Source organism: Neophocaena asiaeorientalis, unplaced genomic scaffold (assembly GCF_003031525.2).
Source record: "Neophocaena asiaeorientalis asiaeorientalis breed wild unplaced genomic scaffold, Neophocaena_asiaeorientalis_V1.1 scaffold59, whole genome shotgun sequence".
Lineage (NCBI taxonomy): Eukaryota > Metazoa > Chordata > Mammalia > Artiodactyla > Phocoenidae > Neophocaena > Neophocaena asiaeorientalis.
In genome coordinates this window covers 9,136,458-9,161,011 of record NW_020174268.1, presented here as the reverse complement: position 1 = coordinate 9,161,011, position 24,554 = coordinate 9,136,458, and the positions used below count along the sequence as shown (strand labels likewise).

Here is a 24,554-nt window from a genome sequence, read left to right as displayed (position 1 = left end):
TGGTGCTATCTGAAATCGGCTCACAAAATTCCTGCACACTTAAGCATCAGCTCCTGTGAAATGGGCGATCGGGCTCCAGCACACCACGAGACCCCCTCAACATCAGCCTGGCCCTCTCCTCTCCTCATTCCCTACCTTACAGGTTAGCCTATAAGGGCACATGGAGCTGACGTCCTCCACAGGCTCTGAGTGAACATGAGTAGGGTGACGTCGAGGTCAAATAGTCTACAAATGTCTCTCAATTTTCTTAATATAGGTCCACTTGTTCTTGGGAAACAAGTATCTCGACTAGTTTGTATTGGGCACATAATGGGCTTACAACTTACTAAGTGCTTCTAGAGTTACCAAGGAGAGGTTATGGACTCTCCTGGAGTTTGGGTCTGGTAAAATGTCTACCCACTCCCCTGTGTAAGACACGGAGGCCTGCAAATGGCAATGCGGAAAAACCACGGAAATGAGCCAAGCAGCTCTTCCACTTACCCTGCGGGGAAATGCTGACTGTCCAGAAGCCCCACTAAGGAAACGAATCTCCAAGGCCTACCATTACCTATGCTGACACCAACTCCTCAGTTGAGGCTTTTCCCCTGACAGGGGAAGTCATCTGCAGACATTACCTCACCCTCCAATCCTCACATCAAACCGGTGAGGCAGGTAGAAGGTATCCTCAACTTACCTCATCTGTGGGGAAATCACTGCCCACGCAGCAGGGAAGCTCACTGCTCTGCAAACACTCCGAGTGTCCCTGCCACCAGCACAGACTAAGCAGAGGGCATCTCTGGTTTGTTCTCGAACCAGTTTGCAACCAAAGTGCAAAGCGGACCGTCCTCTACCCCAATTCATGAGAGAGAGAAATCTGTGTTAAAATGGCCCACTGTGAGCTCTGTTCTAAGCAGCTAAGATCACCCCACTGGAGCAGCAATTTTAGTAACGTTACAATCCCCAGAGTGGGTTTAGAGAAACTCCAGCAAGTGGGTTACCATCTTAGGCAATTTTAAGTTTTATGCGAACTCTGAAAGTTGCTTGTCGGGGATTGGAGCTCGCGGAAGGAAATGTAAAGAATGACTAACAAGCCCCCCAAAAGTTGCCCTCTTTCTTCCTGGAGGATGTAAATCTCTACTTTCCACCAGTGGCTGCCAGTGTAAACAAGACTTTTACTTTTCGAAGACATGAACGTGATAAAAGTACTAATGCCAAGAAGTTTCAACTTTGCCTTTGAGTTCATGGGCAGTAGGGCTGAAAACAGTATCCTGCTCCCAGTCAAGCAGAGAAAAGACGGCCTAAGAAAGTTGGCCTCCATCTCCTTTTCTCCTTAACAGGTGAATGCCTTCTCAAGTATGCAGCTTCTCCCTCTCACAGCCATGTTGGCGAAGCCTGGGATCTGCATAGAAAGCCTCCTCTCCCAGCCACCTGCAAAACTAGAAGTTCTCTCTTGAACTTCTAGATGCCCATGCCACTCTGCAGCTTCCTCTGGTCAAAGGATCCAAAGGCCTGCCCTTCACCTGCAGCTCGTACCTCGGCTGTCTCCATCTCACATCCGGATTACCCACCACCACCCAGGACTACCTGCCTTCCTCATTCTTTTGTTTGTTTTTGCGGTACGCGGGCCTCTCACTGCTGCGGCCTCTCCCGCTGCGGAGCACAGGCTCCGGAAGCGCAGGCTCAGCGGCCATGGCTCACGGGCCTAGTCGCTCCGCAGCATGTGGGATCTTCCCGGACCGGGGCACGAACCCATGTCCCCTGCATCGGCAGGCTGACTCTCAACCACTGCGCCACCAGGGAAGCCCCTTCCTCATTCTTTCATGCCAGCACAGACCTCCCTTTCCATTCCACACTAACTTCACTCATTTTCCAGTTACTTAAACTGGAAAACATCCTAGAGACCATGTATCCATGTGATCACCAGGGTAATTTTCTACACGAAATAATAAATGAGAATAAGGAAACCTAACATGAACACACTGTCATTTTAGAGGTCACGGCCCAGCCTGGCTGCAGGCTCATGACCCATGAGGAACACTAACAGATGATACAAGTTTCAATGTCTACGTGACAGTGACTACTGCCAAGACTGCCACTTAGTGCAACACGTCTCTTGGGACAGCCTGCCACCCACCTAACCACACCAACGGGTATAAGTTTAACCAGCGCCATCACTGTTACAGTAGGTCAGCTCCAACGTGGAGAACAATAGCCAAGGCAGAGTCCTTCAGTGTGGCAGGTCCACAGGTCAAGAGACAATCTGTCAGTCTCTGGTCACAGCAGGGGCCTAGATACTGTCCGAGGAAGGAAGTTTCTCCCTCCATGTTAACCATAGAGCTCCAACCATGGGATCTGTCGCTTCCCACTGTGTTGCTTCCTCTTATCAACTGATGTTAAAACATGGGAACTGGTCTTAATGAATGACATCAGCTGCGTGATTTTATGTATACGTACAGAGGGTTTTGAAAGGAGCCTGCTGGTTTGAGTTCTGGTGGTGCAATCAAGGCGTTTTTCTGCATTTGACTAGATCACTTTTCAAAGTGACCTATGCACAAGACCCAGGTCTGGGGGTAGATGCTCTTATCTGTTCCACACTCTGGACTTCTGACTATCGTGTCTTTTAAAGCAAGGGTTCCATTGCTGAAAGGAAGTAAGGAAAAAACGAAAACTCTGAAAGCTGGACTGATCTTCCAGTGTCTACACAGACAAACATTAGAATGACCTATTTCCTTTTTCCTACTCCAACTCATTTGGATGTCCCCTTGCCTAGCAAAAGAGCCAGAAGCATGGAGAGACGGGACTTAATCCTGGTTTTAATCCTGGATTTAGTAACATCATTAATCTAATCCCAGCTCATTCCTCGGGCATTTTCTGAAAAAAAAAGCAAACAAAGAAACCTCAACCTGCAGCCACTGAGTGGAAGGCACAACGCCCCCTTCATGTGGCCTTGGGAAGCCACTGCTCCCACCACACCACCCATCCCTGCTCGCTGACCTCCTAGCCAGGGCCCTCCCCAGGTGTTTCTACCTTCAGCCCCACCTATTCCAACACGAGATCTCATATGCCTGGTCATTTCTGTGCCAGATGTAGTGTCAGGTGCTCCACAGATGAAGTGCTTCAGGGTGGTTTGTTACCAGGGAGTCTACTTGCTCTTCAGTTCTTGGGGATGATAGTTTGGTCCCAGAGGGACTGTTTCCACCACCCCCCCCCAAAGAAATACCAGATTTGAATAAACCGTGGCACCGTGGCTGACAAGGTTTGAACTCACGTGAGAGCAAAACATGAAAAAAAAACCCATAAACCTAATAAAGAGCTTATTCTGCACAACTAGAAAAGAATGACACCAAACCATTTAAACATAATTTATGTACATTTATGGCTTTATACAGTAACAGCAAAGATTGTTCTTGTGTCTGTAAGTACATCAGCATCATCAGGCACTTCTCAGAGAGTATGGGAACGGGAACGTGGAACCTGGTACTAAACTCCAGTAGTGAAATGTGGGCGGGAGTGACTGCGTCCCGACGGGATGGACGTGGCCGCACCTGGCCACGCTGCCAGGCTGTCAGCCCCCCGCCCCCGTCAGGGAGGAGGCCAAGAGTAATGCTAGGCTGTTCTGTTTGCATAAACCACACTGCAACTTTTACTGAATGGTTACTCCCAAACTAAAACCACAAGAGAAACTTCTTGTTTAAAAGTCAGTTATAAATTAAGAACTCTTAGGAGCTGAATGTAAGAATTTCCAGTTGGGGGTTGGGGAATGGTGGGTGGGAGGGGAGGACTGATAACATATATCCAGCAGCTGAACGGGTCCGAATCATATATTTGGGGGGAACTGTTTCCATTTTAAGTGTCTCTTCTCCTCTTTTGGGGATGATGTTTCACTGATTTACTGCTCACTGGGGTACAACATTTGCTAATTAATTTAGACTTTGTCAGTTTGTCAAAGCAGAACTTTCCAAGTAACACATCTATGACCTAAATATATTCCATACGTCTATATTACGGGAACAATACTTTATATTTAAAATATCTGAATAGCTCTATAATACAATATGCTTTTAATAACAGTACAAACCAGAGGAAATAAATCAAACAAGGCTGCATAGGTGATATCATTTGCACATTTCACAAAGCAATCATGTACAATAACTGATATACTCATTACTCCAGAAAGTCAGTATTCTTACAGAAAAAGAATTACTAGAGGTCACATAATGTTTTGTTTTCAAAATAGACAAGGTGCCTTTCACTGGACTTCACTGTACCCCGGAGAGCTACCCAGGATTCCTGTTAGAATTTCAACACAAAGAAAAATTTGAAGGAAAAAAAAAAAGATATTTACACAGACTCAAGAGGAAGCAACATCTTTTTAAAAGTCACCCTACGAAGTAGTAAGATTTTAACAGTGATTTGTAGCTAGGTTGCCTCTTCAATGAACAGGGCGGTGGGGAGTCTCACCGCGTGATGCCTGGGAGGCGGGGAGTGGTGGCAGGTGGGCCCAGAGGGGAACACGGCCCAGAGGGGAACACGAGTACTCTGGCTCCAGCGAGCTCTAGCACATGTGCAGGAGGCACTGCTCAGAAGAACTAGGGTTTCTATGACCAGACTTATTTTGGAGCGGCCAACAATGAAGATGGCTAGAGAGGCGGCTGTTTAATGAATTTTCAGAAGCACAGAAGTCACTGTGGGAGCTTACAGTAGAGCCTGTCTCCTGGAGGAGAGCGCCATCAGAACACCTATGTTCTTGTTAAACACGGAGGAAAAACCAAGCCAACAGAGACGCAACTCACAGGCAAGACACAGCAAGTGTGAAGTGGGCTGGGTTCACAGAGATCAGAGCCTTCTCAAGAAGGCCGGACGAGCGTTTTTGTGCACCTGTTCCTTTCATGGTGCGGATTCTCGGCGTTCCACAGGACTTGAACACACCGATGGATTAAATGGCACGCAAAGCCGATTAACTTGGTCTGTCAGTACAGGTAATTGGAAAGTATCAATATTACAACATAATGATCAGAATTATAATTGGCGTTGCTAAAGGCAGAAGAAACTCTCCAATTCTTAACTTACGCTAAGGCTTTTTAAAATAAATTCAAATATACCACTTACAGCTGGTCTGTTGGTTTTCAAATTCATTGCCCCGATTTTTAAGCAAGTTCTATTCCATTTGGTAGCCACCTGCACTCATGAACACAAAACATTCTAAAAATCACTTGAGTGCCACTTAAAAATTCCCCGCTTCGACTTGGCCTTCCACAGGGTGCCAAGTAGCCCAAGGACAGAGGGAAAGAGGGATGAAGCATGAGTGTGGACCTGATTCTTCAAGGCAGAGCTACAGAACCAACCTCCACCTAGACCAGGAAGAGCACAGTATTACGAGGGAAAACTTTTGCTGAAGCTCAACTCAAAACGGTTAAGTTGATCAAAACCCCCAGCTTGAGAAAGGAGCACTGTTTTAGAGGTGGATCTCCCCTTCTGATCTACAAATATTACGAGGCCCCCCGCCAGGAGTATTTGCAACAAAGAGCATACAGGCATCCGTCAGCAGAGTCAATGCTGTGTGGTATGCTTAATTCACAGGATAGTAGAAGCAGATGGAATTTTTTAAAAACGCATACATAAAAACATATCAAGTTCTCCTAAACGTGAAACACAAAATGTTCATAACTATACATCACTCTCCTGCCAAGATAGGGCCAGAAATGTTGAGTGTGCAAGTACTAGTTACAGTGATTGAAAGATTAGTCAGAAACGTCACCACGTAGCATCCCAAAGTGTACAAACCAGTTAAGCACGTATAAAATTAGTACTAATCCAGTTAGAAATACAAAATGAAAATTACGGATGCTGCTTCAAATATCTGGGATTCCACAAATTTACAAGCAGACTATGTAACAAAGTAGACTCTAGTTTTAAGAAAACATTACAGTTCAATATCTATTCCAAAAATGATCTCAAGTCCCAACAATAACATCAAAAATCATTCATCTGGAAATTAGAACCATTTAAGTGTTTGTACAAATTTGCAAATAACAAAATAAACAAACAAAACAAACAAAAAAGAAATAGAAAAGACTTGTACAAGGCTGGCGTTTAACCTATTTTCTATTCTTTTTTTTTTTTCCCAAAAGAGTTTTGATAAGTCCATTAATTCAGCAGACGGACAACAGGCTACTGGTTCTCCTGTGAATTATGTGGCAATGTGAACAGGTCCAGAGCTGTTCCGTGGAGGTGCAGAATGGAGAGCTTGGTTCTTTGTCATTCATCAGTTCAGCAGAACACAGGTCGTACAAACAAAAGTTTAACTTATCAAGGACATGAGACCATCACAGTATTACAAAAAGAGTAGAAACTTTCCTTGGACCAAATGAATATTTAAAAAAACAAAAATGCACACAAATACAATTCTGTAGCTACGGCTTATATACAAAACTTGAAAGCACACCAGGATCCAAGTCTTTTCTGCAATTATATGGTGTAGTGAGTTTGGCACTTCATTGTAATGAAATTTCCAATGGCACAGTCCTTATCTACAGCAGCACGTAACCTGCAAACATCGGGCAAACATCCTGTACAGGAAAAGTGTCTTCGCTGCCAAGTCTGACGAAAGGAAAAAAGAAACACTTTTTTTCTTTTTTTTTTTTAATCAAGAAAACGAAAAGGTAGGGTGAAGGACATCTTTGGACTGCTTCTCTCAGTTCCTGCTGTCAGACAATCTGAAGTACTTTTAAGTGTAGCCTAGGAAAGAAAACACACACACACACACACTCATTGAATATACAGCCAAATTAAAATCAATTCAACTCAACATATCAGGGTGACAGACATGCTTGCAGGGGGGGCTGGACTTTCTCAAACAGCTCTGAAATCATTCGGTGGGAGAAAATTCCACTTTAAAAAACCCTTCAGCATTTGATTTGTATCAAATGGGTTCACTTATTGAAGAGTTGCTAAAAAGATGCAGCCATCTAGTCTGTCGAAAGAAACTCTCTAAAGCAGTTAGAGGAAAAGCTTCCTTACGTTTAAGCTCCAAAGGAAAATTTATAAGCTGCGAAAGGGGTGGAGAATGAATGATAAAAGGTGCCTCTCGGCAAGGGGCGGCCAGCTGCCATCCAAAAATCCCCGACCATGGAAGACACAAGGCAAGGTACTGGGTTCCTCTCTTCTAAGTCCTGCTCTCAGAAGGTCTTTTGATATCGGGGTGCTCTTACCTGCTCACTCGCTCGCTCTCAGCCTGACACCCAGCTGTGTGTTGTCGTCTTGACACTGTGTGGGAAGCTTTGGTTGGGCAACACATTGTCAAAGTTAAAATCCAACGTATCTCCATCCATGAGGTCGTTCCGGATGATGGACTCCATGTCACAGTCCAAGCGCTCGATAAACATGCCGTCCAAGTCACTTGGGAGCTTCTCCTGGTGGAGAATGCCCATCCTGCCATAGCCATTGCAGCTGCTCACGGAGGAGTAGCCCCCCAGGGCATTCATCTGCATGGGGTGGGGCAGAGGCACTTGTAAAGCTGTCTTCACTGGGGCCAAGCGGCTCAGACCCGAGGTGTGGGGCATGGTGTTCACCGCGTGGGGCAAGGCACGCCCGTTAACCGCAGACGTCGACTGAGCGTGTCCAGGGTGGCTGTGGGAGCTGGGGTTCATCATTTTGTTATGAGATGCCTGGCTGCCATAGGCTGGCATGACCGAATTAGGGCCCATCAACACATTCTGGCCAAGGACTCGGCTGCTGGGTTGAGCCACCCCAGGATCAACTGGTGTCATAATGTCATTATGGGGAGGAGAGTCGGAAGTAAGTAACTCCTTCAAGAGTCCCGGTGCACAGTTATACTGACTCATGCCTCCGTAACTCGATTTGCTGTCCTGAAGCGTTTGCATAGGCATCTGGGGCAAAGGGCTCATGCTGGACTGGCCGTACGTGTATTTTTGGTAGTTTGGGCTGGGTGAATTCAGACTGGTGTTTGGCGGCGCAAACGAGTAGCATGGCGTCTGCTGCATCATGGTGCCCGGTGAAGACTGGGTTGAAACAGTTAATGACGTGGGTGATGAGAGAAGGTTGAGATTATCCAAAAGGTTTTCCATGTTCTCGGGACTGCTTATCTCAGACAGACTGGGCAGGGTAGAAGCCATCTTTGCAGCAGACGGTGGGTACACCATAGAATGCACATCCCCGTCTCCAAGATCATCCTGTTCAGTCATAATGGGAGAAAGCCTCCCACTAATAGTACTAGCGTTCGAGCTAGTTCGAGGGCGAAATGTACTCCAGTTATCAAAGTCATCATTGCTGTGAGAGCCAGGGCTTGCAGGCCACTTAGAAAACTGAGATCCTGGGCTGTCCCCGGCACCCTCCTGGCCAGACTGGAGGGATGCTTTTTTCTTGGCAGCTCGGCCTCGGCTCTTAGCAAATTTACTGTTGTTGTCCATGGAGGCGGCTCTTCTCCTGGGGGATTTCCCACTCTTGCCTCCCTCTGGATTAAGCATCCACCAGGAACTTTTCCCAGTTCCTTCATTCTGCACGCGAATAAACTTGCTGTGTAGGGACAGATTATGACGAATTGAATTCTGTAAAGCAAAACACCATGTTAGAAATACAATACTCCTCCAATTGGAAAACCCACTATTCGATACAGACACGTATCACATGGAAGACAAGTCAAGTTTTGAAAGAGTTTACGGTATAGATTTCAACCTGTACAGTCACTACGTGAGAGCTCAAATCAGTAAAGGAAAAACAGTATCGTTATCTTAAAAACAGTATCTGTGTCTTAATTTAACGACGGGACAAAGTTAAATGAGCATTATTATAAACACCTTCTTTTACATAGCTCTATTTTGCAGGGAAATTACAGGAACTGGTTTTTAAACCACTTGGATTTGCTATGCAAATAGCACTCCACAACAAAGTGCTATCAAAACCCCTTTCCACTCTATCACGCCTAGAACTACTGCAAATTCTCTTTGGATGGCACATTTGCCACTTACACAAAGTGAGAAGTTTTATATTATGGGGCCCACGTGGTCACGGAAAGGAGAGAAAAGAAGCAGGATATATTCTTAGTCAAGAATTAAAAGCCTGAAAACTAGTAAGACGTAGATTCATTTACATCCTTAAAGTCCATTAGGCAGATATAGGTGAATATAAGGACAACTGGGCTGTTGTTGTTTAATTTTAGAAAGTTGAACTGCCAAAAAAAACGAGAGAGAAAGGAAGGAAGGAAGAAAAGAAAGGAAGAAAGAAAAGAAAGAAAGAAAAAGAAAGAAAGAAAGAGAGAGAGAGAGAGAGGGAGAGAGGGAGGGAGGGAGGGAGGGAGGAAGAAAGAAAAGAAAAGAAAAGAAAAGAGAAAAGAAAAGAAAGTTTAAATTCAAACGTTCACAACCCTCTCCTCCCAGCAATAAGCAGTAGCACGCACCACCTAACTCAGCCCCTGACACCCGTCAGAGGTTACACTCTGGCCAAAAAGCCGGTCTGGGAGGGACAGAGCGGTGGAGAAGACAGAGAGCTGGTGGCTTTGATCCACTGAGTACGGCTCCACAACTAAATCGCATGCCCCCTAGGACAGTTAGTAAAGAAAATCAACTGTTTTTGGAGCACTTGGGTGGCTCTGCTGCTCACTGGCTACAAACCTTGGGTAACTGCTTGGCGCCCATGTACCATATAGCCCCTTTGGGGCTGTTCTATGGATTCCACGAGATAAGGTAGGTCAAATGCTCAGTGGTGTGTGCAACATGGTAAGCGGTCACCAAGGAGAAGGTGTTAGATCCCAATTTGGTTGGGGGATGGGGAGGAGGGGCCCAAGGCACCGCCCATTCTGAGCCCATTTCCCCCCTCCTAGTCACTGGGGTGTCGGTAGGAGCTTACGGGTATCACAAACACAAACCCACCACTCCACTCGGAACACACTGCAACGGGTGCCAGAGACAGTCGCAAGCTCCAGCAGAAGCCGTGGAGCCAGGCGGTAAACAAGGAAGCCCGAATGCAATTCCCCTACAGGAGACGCGGCGAGACTGACAGCATCTGGAGAGCCTCTGGGACATGCGGACAAGGAAAGGGGGGCTTCCGAGGAGGAGGGAGCTTCTCTGATAGATTTTTTTGCCCCAGCACAGGACAGGGCACGCAGCAGACTCCGTCATCAGGGCCCTGATCCCAAGTCCAGGGGCGGGGACCTGGGGACCTGGAGCAGGGCTGTGTGCGTGGCCCCCAGACTTCCCTGGCTTCCTCTGCCGACTGAATGCAAGGCTCAGCCGACCGAGCCCCCCGAACCGCTGCAGCCCCCCTCCCTGACCACGGAAAGGCTCTGGCTGGATTTGTGGTCGCCCGGGATGCAGCCACGACACCCACACCCTCACGCCATCGCCGTGGGACGCAGATGGTTGAATGCCAATCACTGCGCCACAACAAAGCCTTGGCACACAGCAGGGTAGGCCGGGACTCAACACAGACTATGAGTTCACAATTTTCCTCATTAAAAGGAGGCAGAAAACAAAGGGAAAAAATCTCACTTTCTAAAAGGAGATGCAAAAGTCAGAGTGAGGCCGGACAGTCAAGGCTGAGAAATCCACATTTCAAAACGCCCTCTGACCCTCTGTACTACATTCCACCCAAGGATTGCAACACAGCAGCTATGTGATGAGCCCTTCTGCCAGGCCCAGGCGAGTGTGGGTCAGCCCCGGCCCTGAATGGGGACTTCCAGGCTGGACGCTGGGCAGGTGTGTAAGTGGATGGCAGTGAGGGTTTTCTTCTGTTGCCAAGATTCTCCTCTTCCTTCTCACCTACAGATCTATCCCCAACTCAAGACCGGCTTTGAGGACTTTGTGGACATACAAGAACCCTCTACAAGAGGCCCAGCACTGCAATTCCCCAATGTCCTATTTCATCCCCATAAGATTCCCCAAACCCTATGGGAAGGTTTTACTTACGCGCCCGCATGCACACACACGCACGCACGCACGCACATACTGTGTGCTCCCAATATTCCATCATGACTATTTTGTTCTTTGAACACAACAGAAACACAGATAAGTGACGATGAAATCTCTGGAGGAAAGGAAGCTTGACTCCTGTCCCTGTCACATTTAGTAACTGATAAAGGCGGGGAGATCTTCCTAGATGGTGGCTTCCTGGCTGTCTGCACTGCCTGGGGGAGGGGGTGGCACAGCTCTCTGATTCACATAATTAGATCAGATCATTTGCAATTGGGGGACATTTTTTTTTAATCTTATTTTTGCCTGGAAGCCATTCCTTTCTTTTTGTTTTTTGGGTTTTTTTTTTGGCTGCGTTGGGTCTTCGTTGCTGTGCACGGGCTTTCTCTAGTTGCGGTGAGCGGGGGCTCCTCTTCGTTGCGGTGCACAGGCCTCTCAATGTGGTGGCTTCTCTTGTTGTGGAGCACGGGCTCTAGGTGCGCGGGCTTCAGTAGTTGTGGCTCGCGGGCTCTAAAGTGCAGGCTCAGTAGTTGTGGCACATGGGCTCATTAGTTGTGGCTCGTGAGCTCTAGAGCGCAGGCTCAGTAGTTGTGGGATGCAGGCTTCAGTAGTTGTGGCACATGGGCTCAGTAGTTGTGGCTCGCGGGCTCTAGAACACAGGCTCAGCAGTTGTGGCACACGGGCTTAGTTGCTCTGCGGCATGTGGGGTCTTCCCGGACCAGGGCTCGAACACGTGTCCCGGCATTGGCAGGCGGATTCTTAACCACTGCGCCACCAGGGACGTCCCTGGGGGACATTTCTAACAAGACTGCAGAATCTGTCATGATGAAATCTTTAAAAAGTTCAGGAAGCATTCACTAGCTCGGATGGGACATACGCTAACTTACCACTTAGATTTACCAAAAAAAAAGGGTGGGGGAGGGCGGGGAGTAGATGTAGAACAATCCCTTACTTATCAAAACATTATGCTACATATTTTCCTAAGAGGACATTTCAGGTCGCTCTTTGAGCAACAGAGCTGTCTCCTAACTTTGCCAACAATTAAAAAATTTTTTTCCGAACAGGAAAAGGTTTGCTGCGCAGGGCTTGTTACATAAATTCCTGTTTTTCACACAGCCGGCAGGACATTAAAGAAGCCATGATTTCCAATGGGGAATATCGGAGTGGAGGGTGTTGAAGAGGTAAAGCTGTAAAAATACGTGTCGCTGTTAATGATGTTATGTCTGCAAATCTCTGCCGGATGCGGTGGACACAGCCGAGGCAGGGAAACTGCGGTTCCCCGTGACCTGTGCGGAGAGCCACACGCGGACAGCAGTGCTCTGACCACGCATAAATACCACGTGAGGAGAGAGGTAGGGTGAGAGGACAGGAGACTCGTGCACTGCAAACCACATACCTAAATCCTGAGGTTCTGCATGAGACCATCAGAGAAAAAGACCACTCAACAACTTTCCCCTCCACTAGCCGTAGTCTCCGCAGTCCGGGCTTGCCGCTCGCTGGTGCCCGGCTGGCTCTCCTCTGCACAAGCCCCTCGGCCGCCTGGCCCTTGACTCTCCCTCGGCTTCTGCGTGCCTGGCCACCCCGAGCAGGGCAGCGAGTTCTTGGGAAGCCTGACCCAATGGAAGTCCGTGGATCGTGTTGGGGGAAGGGGCAGCCTGCACCCAGTGTGCCCTGGCTTGCTCAACCTGCTCTGCCAGCTGTTTCAAATGCCCGGGTGTTCATTTTGTGCACTCTACAGACCAGATTCCAGGCTTCTTAAAGGGCAAGGGGCTGGAGTGTGTTTTTAGCTCCTAATCTCAAAGCCCCTAAGAGATGCTCTACACACACGATACATTCAATGAACGTTTGTTGACTGACATCCCAAAAACATCACAGGGAAGATGTAATGCCTTCCACATCTTTTCTCTATCCGTTCGTGCACCAAATTCATGCCAAGTAACTTTTATTGGGACTGATTTATGCTGGGTGCAGTGAAGGACGTCAGAAGGAATTAGTCACAGAGTCTGCCCTCCGGGTGTTTTATGATCTACCTGGGAAAGGAACAAGTCCACCTAAATGGCCACTCAGGACAAAAAATGATGTACAAAGGACTGTCCAGGAGCCTCGACTTCTTCCTGCCAAAGGCCACCACCACCCCCAACTTCTGTCTCAGCCCAAGTGTCCTTTCCTTCCGGAAGCATATCCTGAGAAGCCCATCCCAGCCTGCAGCTAACATAGGACCTGATTTACTCACCACAGGCATGACTCTGCCATGTCTGGCTCCCCACTACCCTGTGAGCTGCATGAGCTCGGGGACCTGGGCTGTCCTCTTGTGCGCTATATCCTCACAGCTCCATCACCAAGTAGACACTCAAGTATCTGCTGAATGCATTAATAGGTCCTACATGTACGGGCTTGTCGTGAAGATTAAATGAGATAACAGGTGTCCTTACCTCAATCGATAGGCCCGCTGTTATTATTAAGATAATGGCACCTATAAGATAACATGTCTGTGTTTTAGAGACTCACCCATATTACAAACACTGGTCTCGTTTCTTTATCATCGTACCTTGCACTGTTCCCACTAAGACGAGGCTTTTACATGTTAGTTACTGGGAAAATAGGCCAGTTTTGAGGTAGTAGTTAAGATCTTTTCTCTCCGCACTAGACAGTGTCTGCTGTGGGCAGGTGTTAATGAAGGAATTTAGATACTACAGCTGGTCTGTTAACGCGCTTGCCAGGCACGTTCTCAGAATCCTCAAGGTGGCTGCCGAGCCTCGCGTGCGGGCTCCGCGCTCTGAGTTCAGCTGGCGTGTGACAGGGAAGCAGCGGCAGGTGTTAGAGCAGGGCCACTCCCAAGGCCACAGGCTGGTGTGTCTCCTCGGGGGACCGTTGTGACTGAGCTCTGCGGGCCCACCGCCCTCCTGGCTGCAAGAAGCCACGCTCCAAGGCTGGGCCCCAGAGACGCTGAAGACATAGGGCAGGAACTGCCCCTTCCCTGGACGCCCTTAGCCTGGATGTCTAAAGCAATAATCGGACAGCCATCGACATGCAAGAAGTAATCTTTACACTTTTCACCTATTTTGCATTTTTATCTCATTTTTTAAAAATGAGCATGGAGAAGTTGATTTGAGAGCTAAGTTCCGTTTCTCCATTCTTTAGCCATTGAATAGTTTGTCTGTTCCAGCCTCAAAAAAAATTAAGTAAATAAAAATGAGCAAATGCATTATACAATATATACAATATGCTGGTACAGTATAAATGAATAAACGTACCATCAAAAAGGGTGTGATTTTTACAAAAACATTTAGAGAGCACTAGTCTATTACAATAAACTTCCAGTCTACTAGAAGCCCCGACAAAGAAAACCAAGGGAGCAGACAGAACTAGACCTCCGTCAAGTCTAACAAACTCTTTCTTTGGTCCCGCAAGGCCTGGGCTGAAGAAATGGCCTGGGGTCCAACCCTCGGTTTGCTTCCCTCCTCCCCTGCCCTCCTGAATCCCGCCTTCAGACCTGAGCTCCCACCCGGCTCCATGAAGCCCACCCACGAGTGTACGTGGAGACCACCACCTCTCAGCCACCACTCTACCCATCACTGCTGCATCCTACTTTCTTGCTGGGCATTCTAAGACTACTCTGGTCTTTGTGTTTAACCAAGAATCAAACAAAAACCAGCAACTTAAGCTGAATACATCCTGCTCAGGATCCCCTGGCCTTCATACTTTACACGTGGATTTTACCTTACAGTTTACAAACAGCTTTCAATACATCATGTCTCGTTCCATCCTTGCGAGAGCCCTATATAAGGCAGGTATTATTGGCCCCATTTTAAAAATAGGAAAACTGAGGCTCAGAAAAGAATCTCATGCAAAATAACTCTGCACACAACACCACTGCCAGCTGGAGAAACCATTTTTTGGCTTCACCATCATGAAGAAGAATCAAAGGAACATACTTAAGACTGAGGTTACGTGTATGCATCTTGAGGGAGCGGAAATAATTCTGTCTACAAACACTAGTTTAGAAAACTCGTGTTCTGCCTCAACGGGTAATAAATTTACAAAATATGGTTTGCTTTTAATTCTAATTGGTTACTCTTTGTGGAAGGAAAGCAGAGCAGCTCAAGTGTGAATTTCAAATGTGAGCACCGCCCAGGGAAAGCCTGTGCAAAGGGGCTGTGAGGACCCACGAGGGAAATGGAAAGGCCCTCAGAGGTCCCACAGCCTAGAACTGCCCGTCGTCCTGGGAGAGGGTGGGTGTGAGCTACAGTCACCAAGCCAAACAAAAAGAGCTCCAAGCTAAGGCGCTGGAACACGTGACTAAATGAACTTGTTGTTCTAGAAATTCTAGAAATTCTTTCAAAACGCTAGACACACTAGGTTTTTCCAAAAGCATTTTATCTAATTTCTGTGAACTCTGTCAACGTGCGCTACGGTTTCGTAGGCTCCCAGCATGGACTCACCCCCTCCTCCTGCTTCCTCTGTTTTACACATCCCTTCCTGCAGTTCCAAGAATGAAAACAAACTAAGGAGAAAGCAGGAATAATCTCTGTTCAACAGAGTTCCCGTTAGAGGTGCTAATAAAACAACAACTTCGTAAAATAATGCATTTTGCTTGCAAACAGAAGGAAACATGTGACCTTTTGCCCATGCTTCTTTTTTACAGGTGATGTCGAAAGATGTATGTTACCAACCGACAGCATAAAAATTCAACTTGAGAAAGTGCTGCAGTGGAAGATTTGTTGTGAAGAGCTTGATCTACATGCTTACACACTAGGCCCTGGCATCCAGCTCTTCTGTAAAGCTGATTTCATTTCCCCGAAACCTGTCCTTCTTGCCTGCACATCAGTGACCCCCTAAAGGCCACTCTCACCCCCAGTCTGTACTAGGACTCAGGCTTCCCTGGGAACCCCTGTGGACAGAGGACTCGAAGCCTCATAAAACTCGTGAGCTGGAAAACCCTGGGAAGGTCATGTGGCCTAACACCTTCATTTTATATTAGGGAAAATAGAGTTCAGAAAGATTAAAACGCGGGTGAAAGGCTTATGGGTGTTCATTTACAAAAAAGCAGAATCACATGGGGCTCTAGTCCTAGAAGAACAAGTGTCAAGGACATGCAATGACCCTCCCCCGACCAAACCAATACTCAGCTACAGATTTCTCCAGCGGCTAGACAGACACACATTTGGCTCGAAGCAGCTCTATCTCTGACTCAAATCATTCCAAAGGAAGGAAAAGATGACTACATTAAATCGGCTTCTACTAAAAAAAGCACATCGGAGACTACGCTCTCATGTAAAACAGAACCAGAAAGACACATGTAAGACCTCATGCGAACCTTCGTGTTTTCAGGAGGCAGTGGGGAGGCGGATCCCAAGGTCAGAATGTGGGACCCCTGAGTCAGCTGGTCTCCCCAAGCCCCAGTCTTGATGTCTGTGACACAATACCAACTGTTACTTGGGATCGTTAGGGGCGGAACGGCATCATCTCCATGGAAAGTGCTCAGCGCATCACCTGGCACAAAGTGAGGGAACAGAGGTTGGCTATTTTGTGATGGGAAGTAAAGAGATGTATAAACAGGAATTTTTTTAGCCATCATGAATGGTTACAACCTGATTAAAAATCCATTCATCACAAACTTCCTGTTCAACAGGCAGCCAGCCTTCCTGAGGCTGTTTCCATGTCCTCACAACTGAGCTACAAAACCCTTCTTTGACAGAGAAATTATTCTCGCCCTTTAAAAGTCTGGATCGTTTGACTCCCGTGTTCCGTCAGCTGTGGGGGCGACCCCTGTCATAACCTGTGTCCACGAGCTTGTTCAAGGAGCGGGACATACACCAGTCGGCCAGTGAAGAGCTGGTATCCAGGAAGGCAATTACGAGAACAAAGCTCTTCCGCGTCTCTTCCCACACAGTGGCCACCCACCGCCGCCTGCTTCACAGACAGCAAACCCTGAAAGAGCCCCCGAGGGGTGGGGGGGATTTAGAGCAGACTGCAGGGCAGAGTACTGGGTAAAGGGGTGGGTTACAAAGTGAACGGGACCGTGTTATCAGGAAACAAGGCGTGCAGATGGAAGCACCCCTGGCCTAGAAGGACGGCCAAGGAGGAAACCTTGTGACAGAGAAACAGACGATGCTCCACGGCTCGCCTGGTCTTTAATAAGCTCTCCTGTCGGCCAAAAGCCTCCATATTTCAGGGTAAATTTTCAGCCAACAACCTCAGACATTTAGGACTTAAGAAAAAATCTTCGGGGATGGAAGAGAAACTTTACTTAATGATATTAAAAGTATCCCAAGCTTTTGCTTCTCAGAAGGTGGTAATTAAAAAAGAAGCACCATGTTTCCCCACGCTGTGTCCCATAGGAAAACCCTGTATCAGAGAAAGCTACATCTTAGGAGAGGAAGGGGTAAGTCCTTAATTTTCAGATGTGAAAACCTATACCACTTCATGCCCTGTGTTTTACACACTATCAGAAACCAGGAACTCCGAAAGACAAAACCCAGAACAACCCAGGTGAGGCTGAAACCTTAGATGCAAGCATCTTCCCTTCTGTTCCAGATCGTGAGGCATCTATCTGAATCACTGTCCTTGTACAATCTCCGTGAAAGTTGCTACTGTGGAGCCCTGCTTAGTAAAGTCTGGAAAACAGAAACTACCTCCCACGGCTATACACTTGGGCCTGATGTTGCCATATACTAGCCACAGAGCTAACTCTCAAGTGAATGTCATCAACCCTGGCTAGGAAGGTCCCCGTAATAGATATACAGAGACTAAATTTCACTTAGCTAAAATTCTTTTAAATGCCTTTTTTTTTTTAAAAAATAAAAAGGATGTGTCGGCTACTAAGGATTTCAAAGTGGAGCTTGTTTCTCCTGGGATTTAGTTCCAGTGCGGCAAGCAGGCATCCCTGGCCACCCTTTAACCCAGTCACTCCTTCCCCAGGGAGGCACAGAGACCGGCGGGCACTGCCAAGCCCACAGCAAGGAGCCACCACTCCCCACCCTGCCCATCAGCTGACCTGAAGGAGCCTATCCTTTGCGAAACTTCTTTTTCATTAACTGCCCAGAATACAGACTCTTTTGTGCTCTTGCCTAATGACTGCCTCAGACACAGAAGGCCCCACCAGCGCAGAATATTAAGAGGAAACTCATTTGTTGAAGTGATTCTGCCATTTTCCTAATGAAAATCTTTGTCTATTTTATAGGCCATACCATTTTTCGAATCTTCAGTGGCTTTAGAAACGCACCGCTTTACAATGCAATTAACTACCTTATGTATTTGGCTACCGGAATGAGGCAAAACAAAATAAAAGCCAAAAACAAAGAACACATTAGGATTTACTCTCTTCTGATGAAGAACTTAAATTAGGCATAAAATGAAACATAGCACATATCAATAGTTTGATCCATTTTAAAGTTTTCTAAAGAGAACTAAAGTGAATTTTAAAGTATTTTGTCAAGAGTTAGTGATGAGCCCGTTAAACCTGTTCGTGTTAAGTAAATGTTTATTCAAGGTTTGCAACCAAACTGCTTACAAGAGCCACAAAAAGCTTTACGAATGTAAAGGCAATAAGGCTGAAACTTGGACAGATTAGAATCTCTAGGATAAGATCCCACCCATAGGACGTACTATCTATAATTGCTTTTTATCCTAAATATGTTCACTGTCTGGAAAATCTAGGGAAAGATGAATCCACTGAATGCATAAGCTATTTACCAAAAACTGCTACTCATGGTCAACGGAATTAAAAAGTACAAAGTTTCGGTTTATGTGGGGTTTTTTTTTTTTTCTGTTTTGGAACCCAAATATGATAAACCCAGATTACAACAACAAATTGCAATAAACTATAACACTCTGAATTACACATTATTTGCAATGTACGGTTTTCTTGGTTATACAGAATCTTGAAACCAGAGTTCTTGCCCATCATTCTGGCTAAGGAACCTAATGCAACGATGATTTGTCAAGTACACATTGTTTTAGGGCTACCCCCAAAAAAATTCTTCAGAGTTTGTCCCAAGTCAAATAGTTACAAATATTCACTGACTGACCCAATATTAGCAAAACCACTTGGGCCCATTTACTTCATGATAAAGCAAAGCGCCCCCCACCGTGGGAGACTGGGCCAGCCAGAGCTGTCCCCAAGCGTCCTGCAGATGGCAGGGATCCACCTCAGTGAACAGACCACAGACGCAGCAGGTCTGCTGCACAACAGCCCTACTCTCCACACCTTCCTTCCAAACAACAAAGGCTCCATCAGTACCACCGGGACCCACGCCAGTTCAGGGAGTCCAAAAGAACCCCCCAAAATGTTTCAGAAATGCAGCTTTATTAGGTTACCTAAAAGCCTACATATACATGTCTCTCAAGGCCTTTCAGAATGTGTCCACCTTAAAACCACACCTCCTCACCAGCACAGCCCCTGTCCTGCACACGAGGCCTGCACCTAACTTCTCAAGCAGTATTTGTCCACGGCGCTGTCACGACAACATGGTGCTGTGCTTGTTTGTCACCCATGCTATGAACAGCATTTTCACCTCTGAAAACTGCATCAACTGAACAAGGAAGGAGCCTAAGAACGTCCCCCTCACTCCTGCATAGTCACTGACGCTCCACCAGAAGTAACACATTTATAAAGTGATGCCCACAGGACCTGCAGCCTAAATCAGGTCTCAGGTCAAGATTAAGGCCAGCTCTGGGAGAATGTGCTTCGCCAGGATCACTCCAGGGCTCAGGGGATGCTGGAAGGCTCCAAACTGAGTTTGCCCTGGAACCAGATTTAGACAACCTGGGGACATCTACTATGACTCCAGTGGGTTCCATTATTTTCGAGCTTAGCCCCAGGGTTAGGCTGGTCCACATTCCAGAGCGAAGGGAGGAAGAAAGCCAAGTAGGACAAAAAGGATCCTCAAATCACCTGAGGATCCCCAACTGAGTGATCAGCAAACCTCCCCATCTGGAAAGTTTTCCTTGTATTAAACTTTTTACTCTAATGCTACAGTTTGAACCCACAACCTCTTTAGAAATATGAACAACATTGTCAATGCACCGGCTACACACAACACACATTCATTGTTCTGGGTTGAGAAAACAATGAGAGAGTTTTGTTAAGCTCTATTTTAAATACTAGAGGGAAACGAACAAAGAAAGAATGAATAAATAACTATATGAGCCATTTCTTAGGATGATTCAAACCCATGGAGAATTAAACGTCTCACCTGAGCCCACAGTCTGTGATGGTACACATTAAACTCCTCTTTGCAACTTCACTGCTCACTGTTTTCAGTTTTGTCACTTTGAATTTTGTCCAAAATGGAACTGTGAATAGCAACCATTGTGGCTGGAATCTTGCACATGCTACAAATGTTTTGTATCTCTTCCGAGCTACTGCATTCAAGGATACTCTGAACCACTGCTACAGTTTCCGCCACAATATATTAGTATATACATTTGGGGTGCCTTTTCTCCACTTCCTTAAAATGATGCATTTGCCCAAATGGTTCAGTATTAAGGGTCTTCCCTGAAGAGTAAGGGCTTCTTTAGATGACGCCTGTGCCTCACCATCATATAACCCAAAGGAGCACGCTGAAAGCTAAGTGGGAGTGCGTATGGAAACCACACAGCATGTTAATGGTAAAAATGTGAAAGACACTAACAATTTCAATTTCTAGAAATCCTCGATATTCTAAAACAAAAGCAGGATTTTCTGGAAGAAGTTGTTAGCCCTATTACCACAGATACTCAAACAACTATGAGCAGTGAGGTCAGTCTAATTTCAACTCCTCTCGCTTTGTTCTAAACAACAGGTAGTCTCTTCTGTCTTAATTTATTGTCTTTCTTTTTTATTCCTCGGAAAAGTAACTGAGACAAATTCTGACAACCTAAATAAGGTTGTAAGGGAGCATTCAGAATTGTTAGTGGGTGAACAAAGTTTCAAACAATCGCTCTTCACTACAACTCTACCCCCAAAGGTAAGAAGTTTTACATTTTAACCATTTTTAAAGTCCATGATACAACTCTATCAAACAACTGATGAAGACAGACACCAATATATTACATAACTGTTTTAATCCTCCAAGTAACTATACATTAAACTGGAGTAGCATGCAATTTTAGAACAAAATATTTTCTTTTGAAGCGTCTTCAAGGCTGGGTTATTTAGTTTTTTGTTTATTTAAATTATAAAGACACCCGACTGTTCCAAAAGGACCCCAGGGTCAGTCAGGGCTGGAGCAGAACATGTCCCATCAGCACTGCCCCAGCCAGCACCAGAGCACTGTTCTGTTCTTGGGGGATGGAGGGGGGCGGAGGTACCAAGGATCTCACGGAATCCTGAGTCAGTCATTTTTATTGGAAATACAAACAGAAGATAAACTTTCACCCTCATTTCTATCATGGAAAATCCATCCAAAATTAATCAAGAAATCAAGCAAAGCTTAGTTGAAGTGGGTCTAACGTAAACTATTTAAATCCAGACAATCTCAGAAATTAATTTATTTCCATTCACATTTCAATAACATAAATCAGGGTCTTTTAACGGAAAGCAATCAATGTCATTTTCATTCAACAGGTACTTACTGGGCCCCTACTGTATACTGGTACTGTTGAAACAGCTAAGTAACATGAGGCTCTTTTCCTGCCTCCCAGGGTTGTATACAGATGGCCGACAACACGAAAATGAAAGGTGGTACATGCTCAAAGCAAGAAAGGAAAGACCCTAACCTAGAACTGAGGAGAGGCAAGATTCAGATCGCTGGATAGAAGGGAACTGTCGATGTGAGTGCAGAACACGAATAAAAGGTGATGGGTATACTACATAACATGTTCTAAAACCCGAGAGACCTGGATTCAAACCCAAACCTGAGTAATCCTGGGCAAGTGACTTACAATCTAACAGTACTTACCTTACTGAACCACAGTACTAAATGCTCAGTGTGTACAAAGTGACCAACAAATATTAGTATCGGTACATGCAAAAAAGTTTGTTAAAAGCACTAACAAGACGTGTCTGGAGAAGAAAGAAGGGGTAAGAGTGGCTGTATTTGAGTTCAGACGCAGAAAGAGAGGAAAATAAGGTGGGAGGGGACTTTTAAAAATGAGCTAGGAGCTTGTATTTTATCCGACACGCAACACTCAGGAGAGCGAGAAAAGATCAGAATAAAGTTATGACGTGGAACCTAGAGGAAAGGGCCAACCTGTCTTCCCACGAGACAGCAGGGAAAATGGAGAGACTGTGTCCTGCTCGGAAAGCAGATATTTTTGATTATCCAAAAATTTAAGTATGTGCGACGTCTGTGTTTTCATGTGCATATAAATGTTTGTTGATAAGCAAAAGCACCTCAGGGAGGTGCTGTCTTCAGTATGGTTCTTCCCCACCCTGAAAGGTGCCCTTTGTTCAAATCACTCCCCCAACAGGAGGCTGCCACAGCTTGTGTGGAGAGGCGGATGACAAGGGTCACCTTGAGGATCTCGCTGAAAATGATGGGGTTTTATATTAAAGCTGCTGCCGGGCTTTTGTCTCATGATTCAAATGCTACTTGATTGTTTTGAAAGTCGTGGTATAATATCTGATTTTTTCATAGTCAGAGGAGGGCAGGAGACTGGGACCGGGACCATTTGTTTTGAAAACAAATTCTAAAATTCGTGAAGTCTGCTGTGTTTTCATACTTTTATCCATCGTTCACAACATTTGGCATACAAATCCCGTTCTTACTTTTAGAAAGGTTTATTTTTGTTTCTTGAGGTCATTGTCTAGGCTCAACCATAACATCTTTCAGGTTGTTTTGAAAGGCTAAAGGGAAATTAAAGGAAATAATGCCCTACAATGTAACCATGGACTGTTCCACATAAACAAGGATAAAGCTACAACAAATCACTCAGTTATTCAGTACCTTAGTAGATGCATATGAGATCCAGGGCCGAGACTGGCCCATGGCTGGACAGCAGTGGTATGAGGATAAACTGAGATGGCATTTTCTCCCCAGTAACCACCCACACACACAACACTCCCTCCAACCACATACACACTTCCATCATCCTGAAAGACACCACACACGCACACACACAGGAAAGAGGTCTAAATCTTGGGAACTTTTTTTAACGGCTGACTATCCCATCAGAATTTGATTATAAAAGCATGAGCGTGGGTGTAAACCCTACCCTCAGCAGATCCCATAGACCTTTCCTCTTCCACAGCCCAGGAGCCCTGGCCTCTATCTGCTTCCTTTCCTTTCTGCCCCCAAAATAAGTTAGTGCCGTGCAACTTACAACCAGGTTTAAAAGTCACAAAGTTACCAGCAAACAAACAATAGCAGGCAGTTCAAACATTTTGTAAAAGGAAGATCTCACAGTCCAATACTTGGTCTGATCACTTTTCTGGAGAAGCGCTGAGGAACACTTGCTGAGAGAAATACCACACCACAGATTATTAACCTCCCATCTATTTCACAGCGCTTTCTCCCAACCATTGCTCCTACCAGGATCCTTCTGTTCTCCCCACCAAAGCAAACAAAACCGAACAAAAGCAGTTCCATTAATTCAGAGTTTGTATCTTCTGGATAGAAAATACTTTATGTGAACTTTTCACGTACACTCAACTCCTGGAAAAGCTTAGCTTAGGTATGGAAGGAAGGGAGGGAGGAGAATAGAGAAGAGAAAGAAGAGAACATCAAGTGCAATGCCCAAGATCAGTTCTGAGAAAGCTGGATTTGCTTCCTTAGTTTGAGGTTTCAATGCAAAATAATAAATCATTTCTGCCTGGCTGGAACAATTCACCTCAAAATAAAAGAGTTTTGTTAAGAGGTTCTGCTACCCCCAAAGCAGAGGGCTGACTGATGAGAGGGATGCAGAACCTGCCGCTTGCACCTTCACCCTGCCGCGCTACCATAATCAAGCAATCTAATGAGAGCAACAAAAGCAGCAAAGCTGTATATTAAATATTAAACGAGAGCTGGGGGGAGGGGTGTTGACACAGACGGCCTCACTCGGGGAATGTGCCTGGTCCAACACCTGCCAAGAGGAAGCAGTGTGCTGTTCTGGGTCCAAATTTCTTAAGTCCATCCTTGCCAAACAGTGCAGCTGTCACTCAGGCTATAGTTCATGAATCTTTACCTAACAACTCTGACAACCGTTCCTAGAATGCTGATCTTGTTGATTGAGAACCTTCCTGCGTCCCGGTTAAAATTCTACTCCACAAAGCTCCTGCTGAACTGCCGACAATGACATGATGACAGACAGGATTCCCCATGGCCAGCCTCCCACCCCACCCCCAGGGTAGTCTCTATCTCCAACCACTGCCCATGTGGATTCGCCCTCCAGGTCGCCAAAGGTTAGATTTTCCTCTAACCACTGAGGGCTCCTGGAGCACCTCCAAAGTAAATCCAGGACAAGGCGGTACATTATGGCCAAGGAGAGCATCTCCAACATGCGCTCCAAAGAATAACGGCTCCTCCTAGGGTGAAAGGAATTCACTGAGGAAGTATGTTCGGGATATCTGGCCACACCGACTCAAACAGGACTCCCAACTGCAGGATTCTTGGAGCCTCTAATACACTAACTTCACGTTAATGTACAAAAGCAAAGCAAAGCAAAACACAACGCCCTTCACTAACTTAAGATGTTCCGTTCCGTTCTGTTCTGTGGGTGTGATCCCATGCACCCACCACGTCTCTG

The 24,554-nt window shown here is 46.1% G+C and overlaps 1 protein-coding gene across 1 annotated transcript in view; it reads right to left on the bottom strand.

Annotated features, from left to right (window-relative positions):
• Positions 1-3,328: 3,328 nt before the first annotated feature.
• The window catches only part of FOXO1 (forkhead box O1), a gene marked incomplete at its 5' end in the record, with an annotated part of 91,434 nt that continues 70,208 nt past the window's right edge, over positions 3,329-24,554 (bottom strand). The window contains 2 exons of the mRNA XM_024755636.1: positions 3,329-6,717; positions 7,191-8,546. Coding sequence (XP_024611404.1) covers positions 7,209-8,546 — 1,338 coding nt within the window. The remainder of the gene's footprint in view (positions 6,718-7,190; positions 8,547-24,554) is intronic.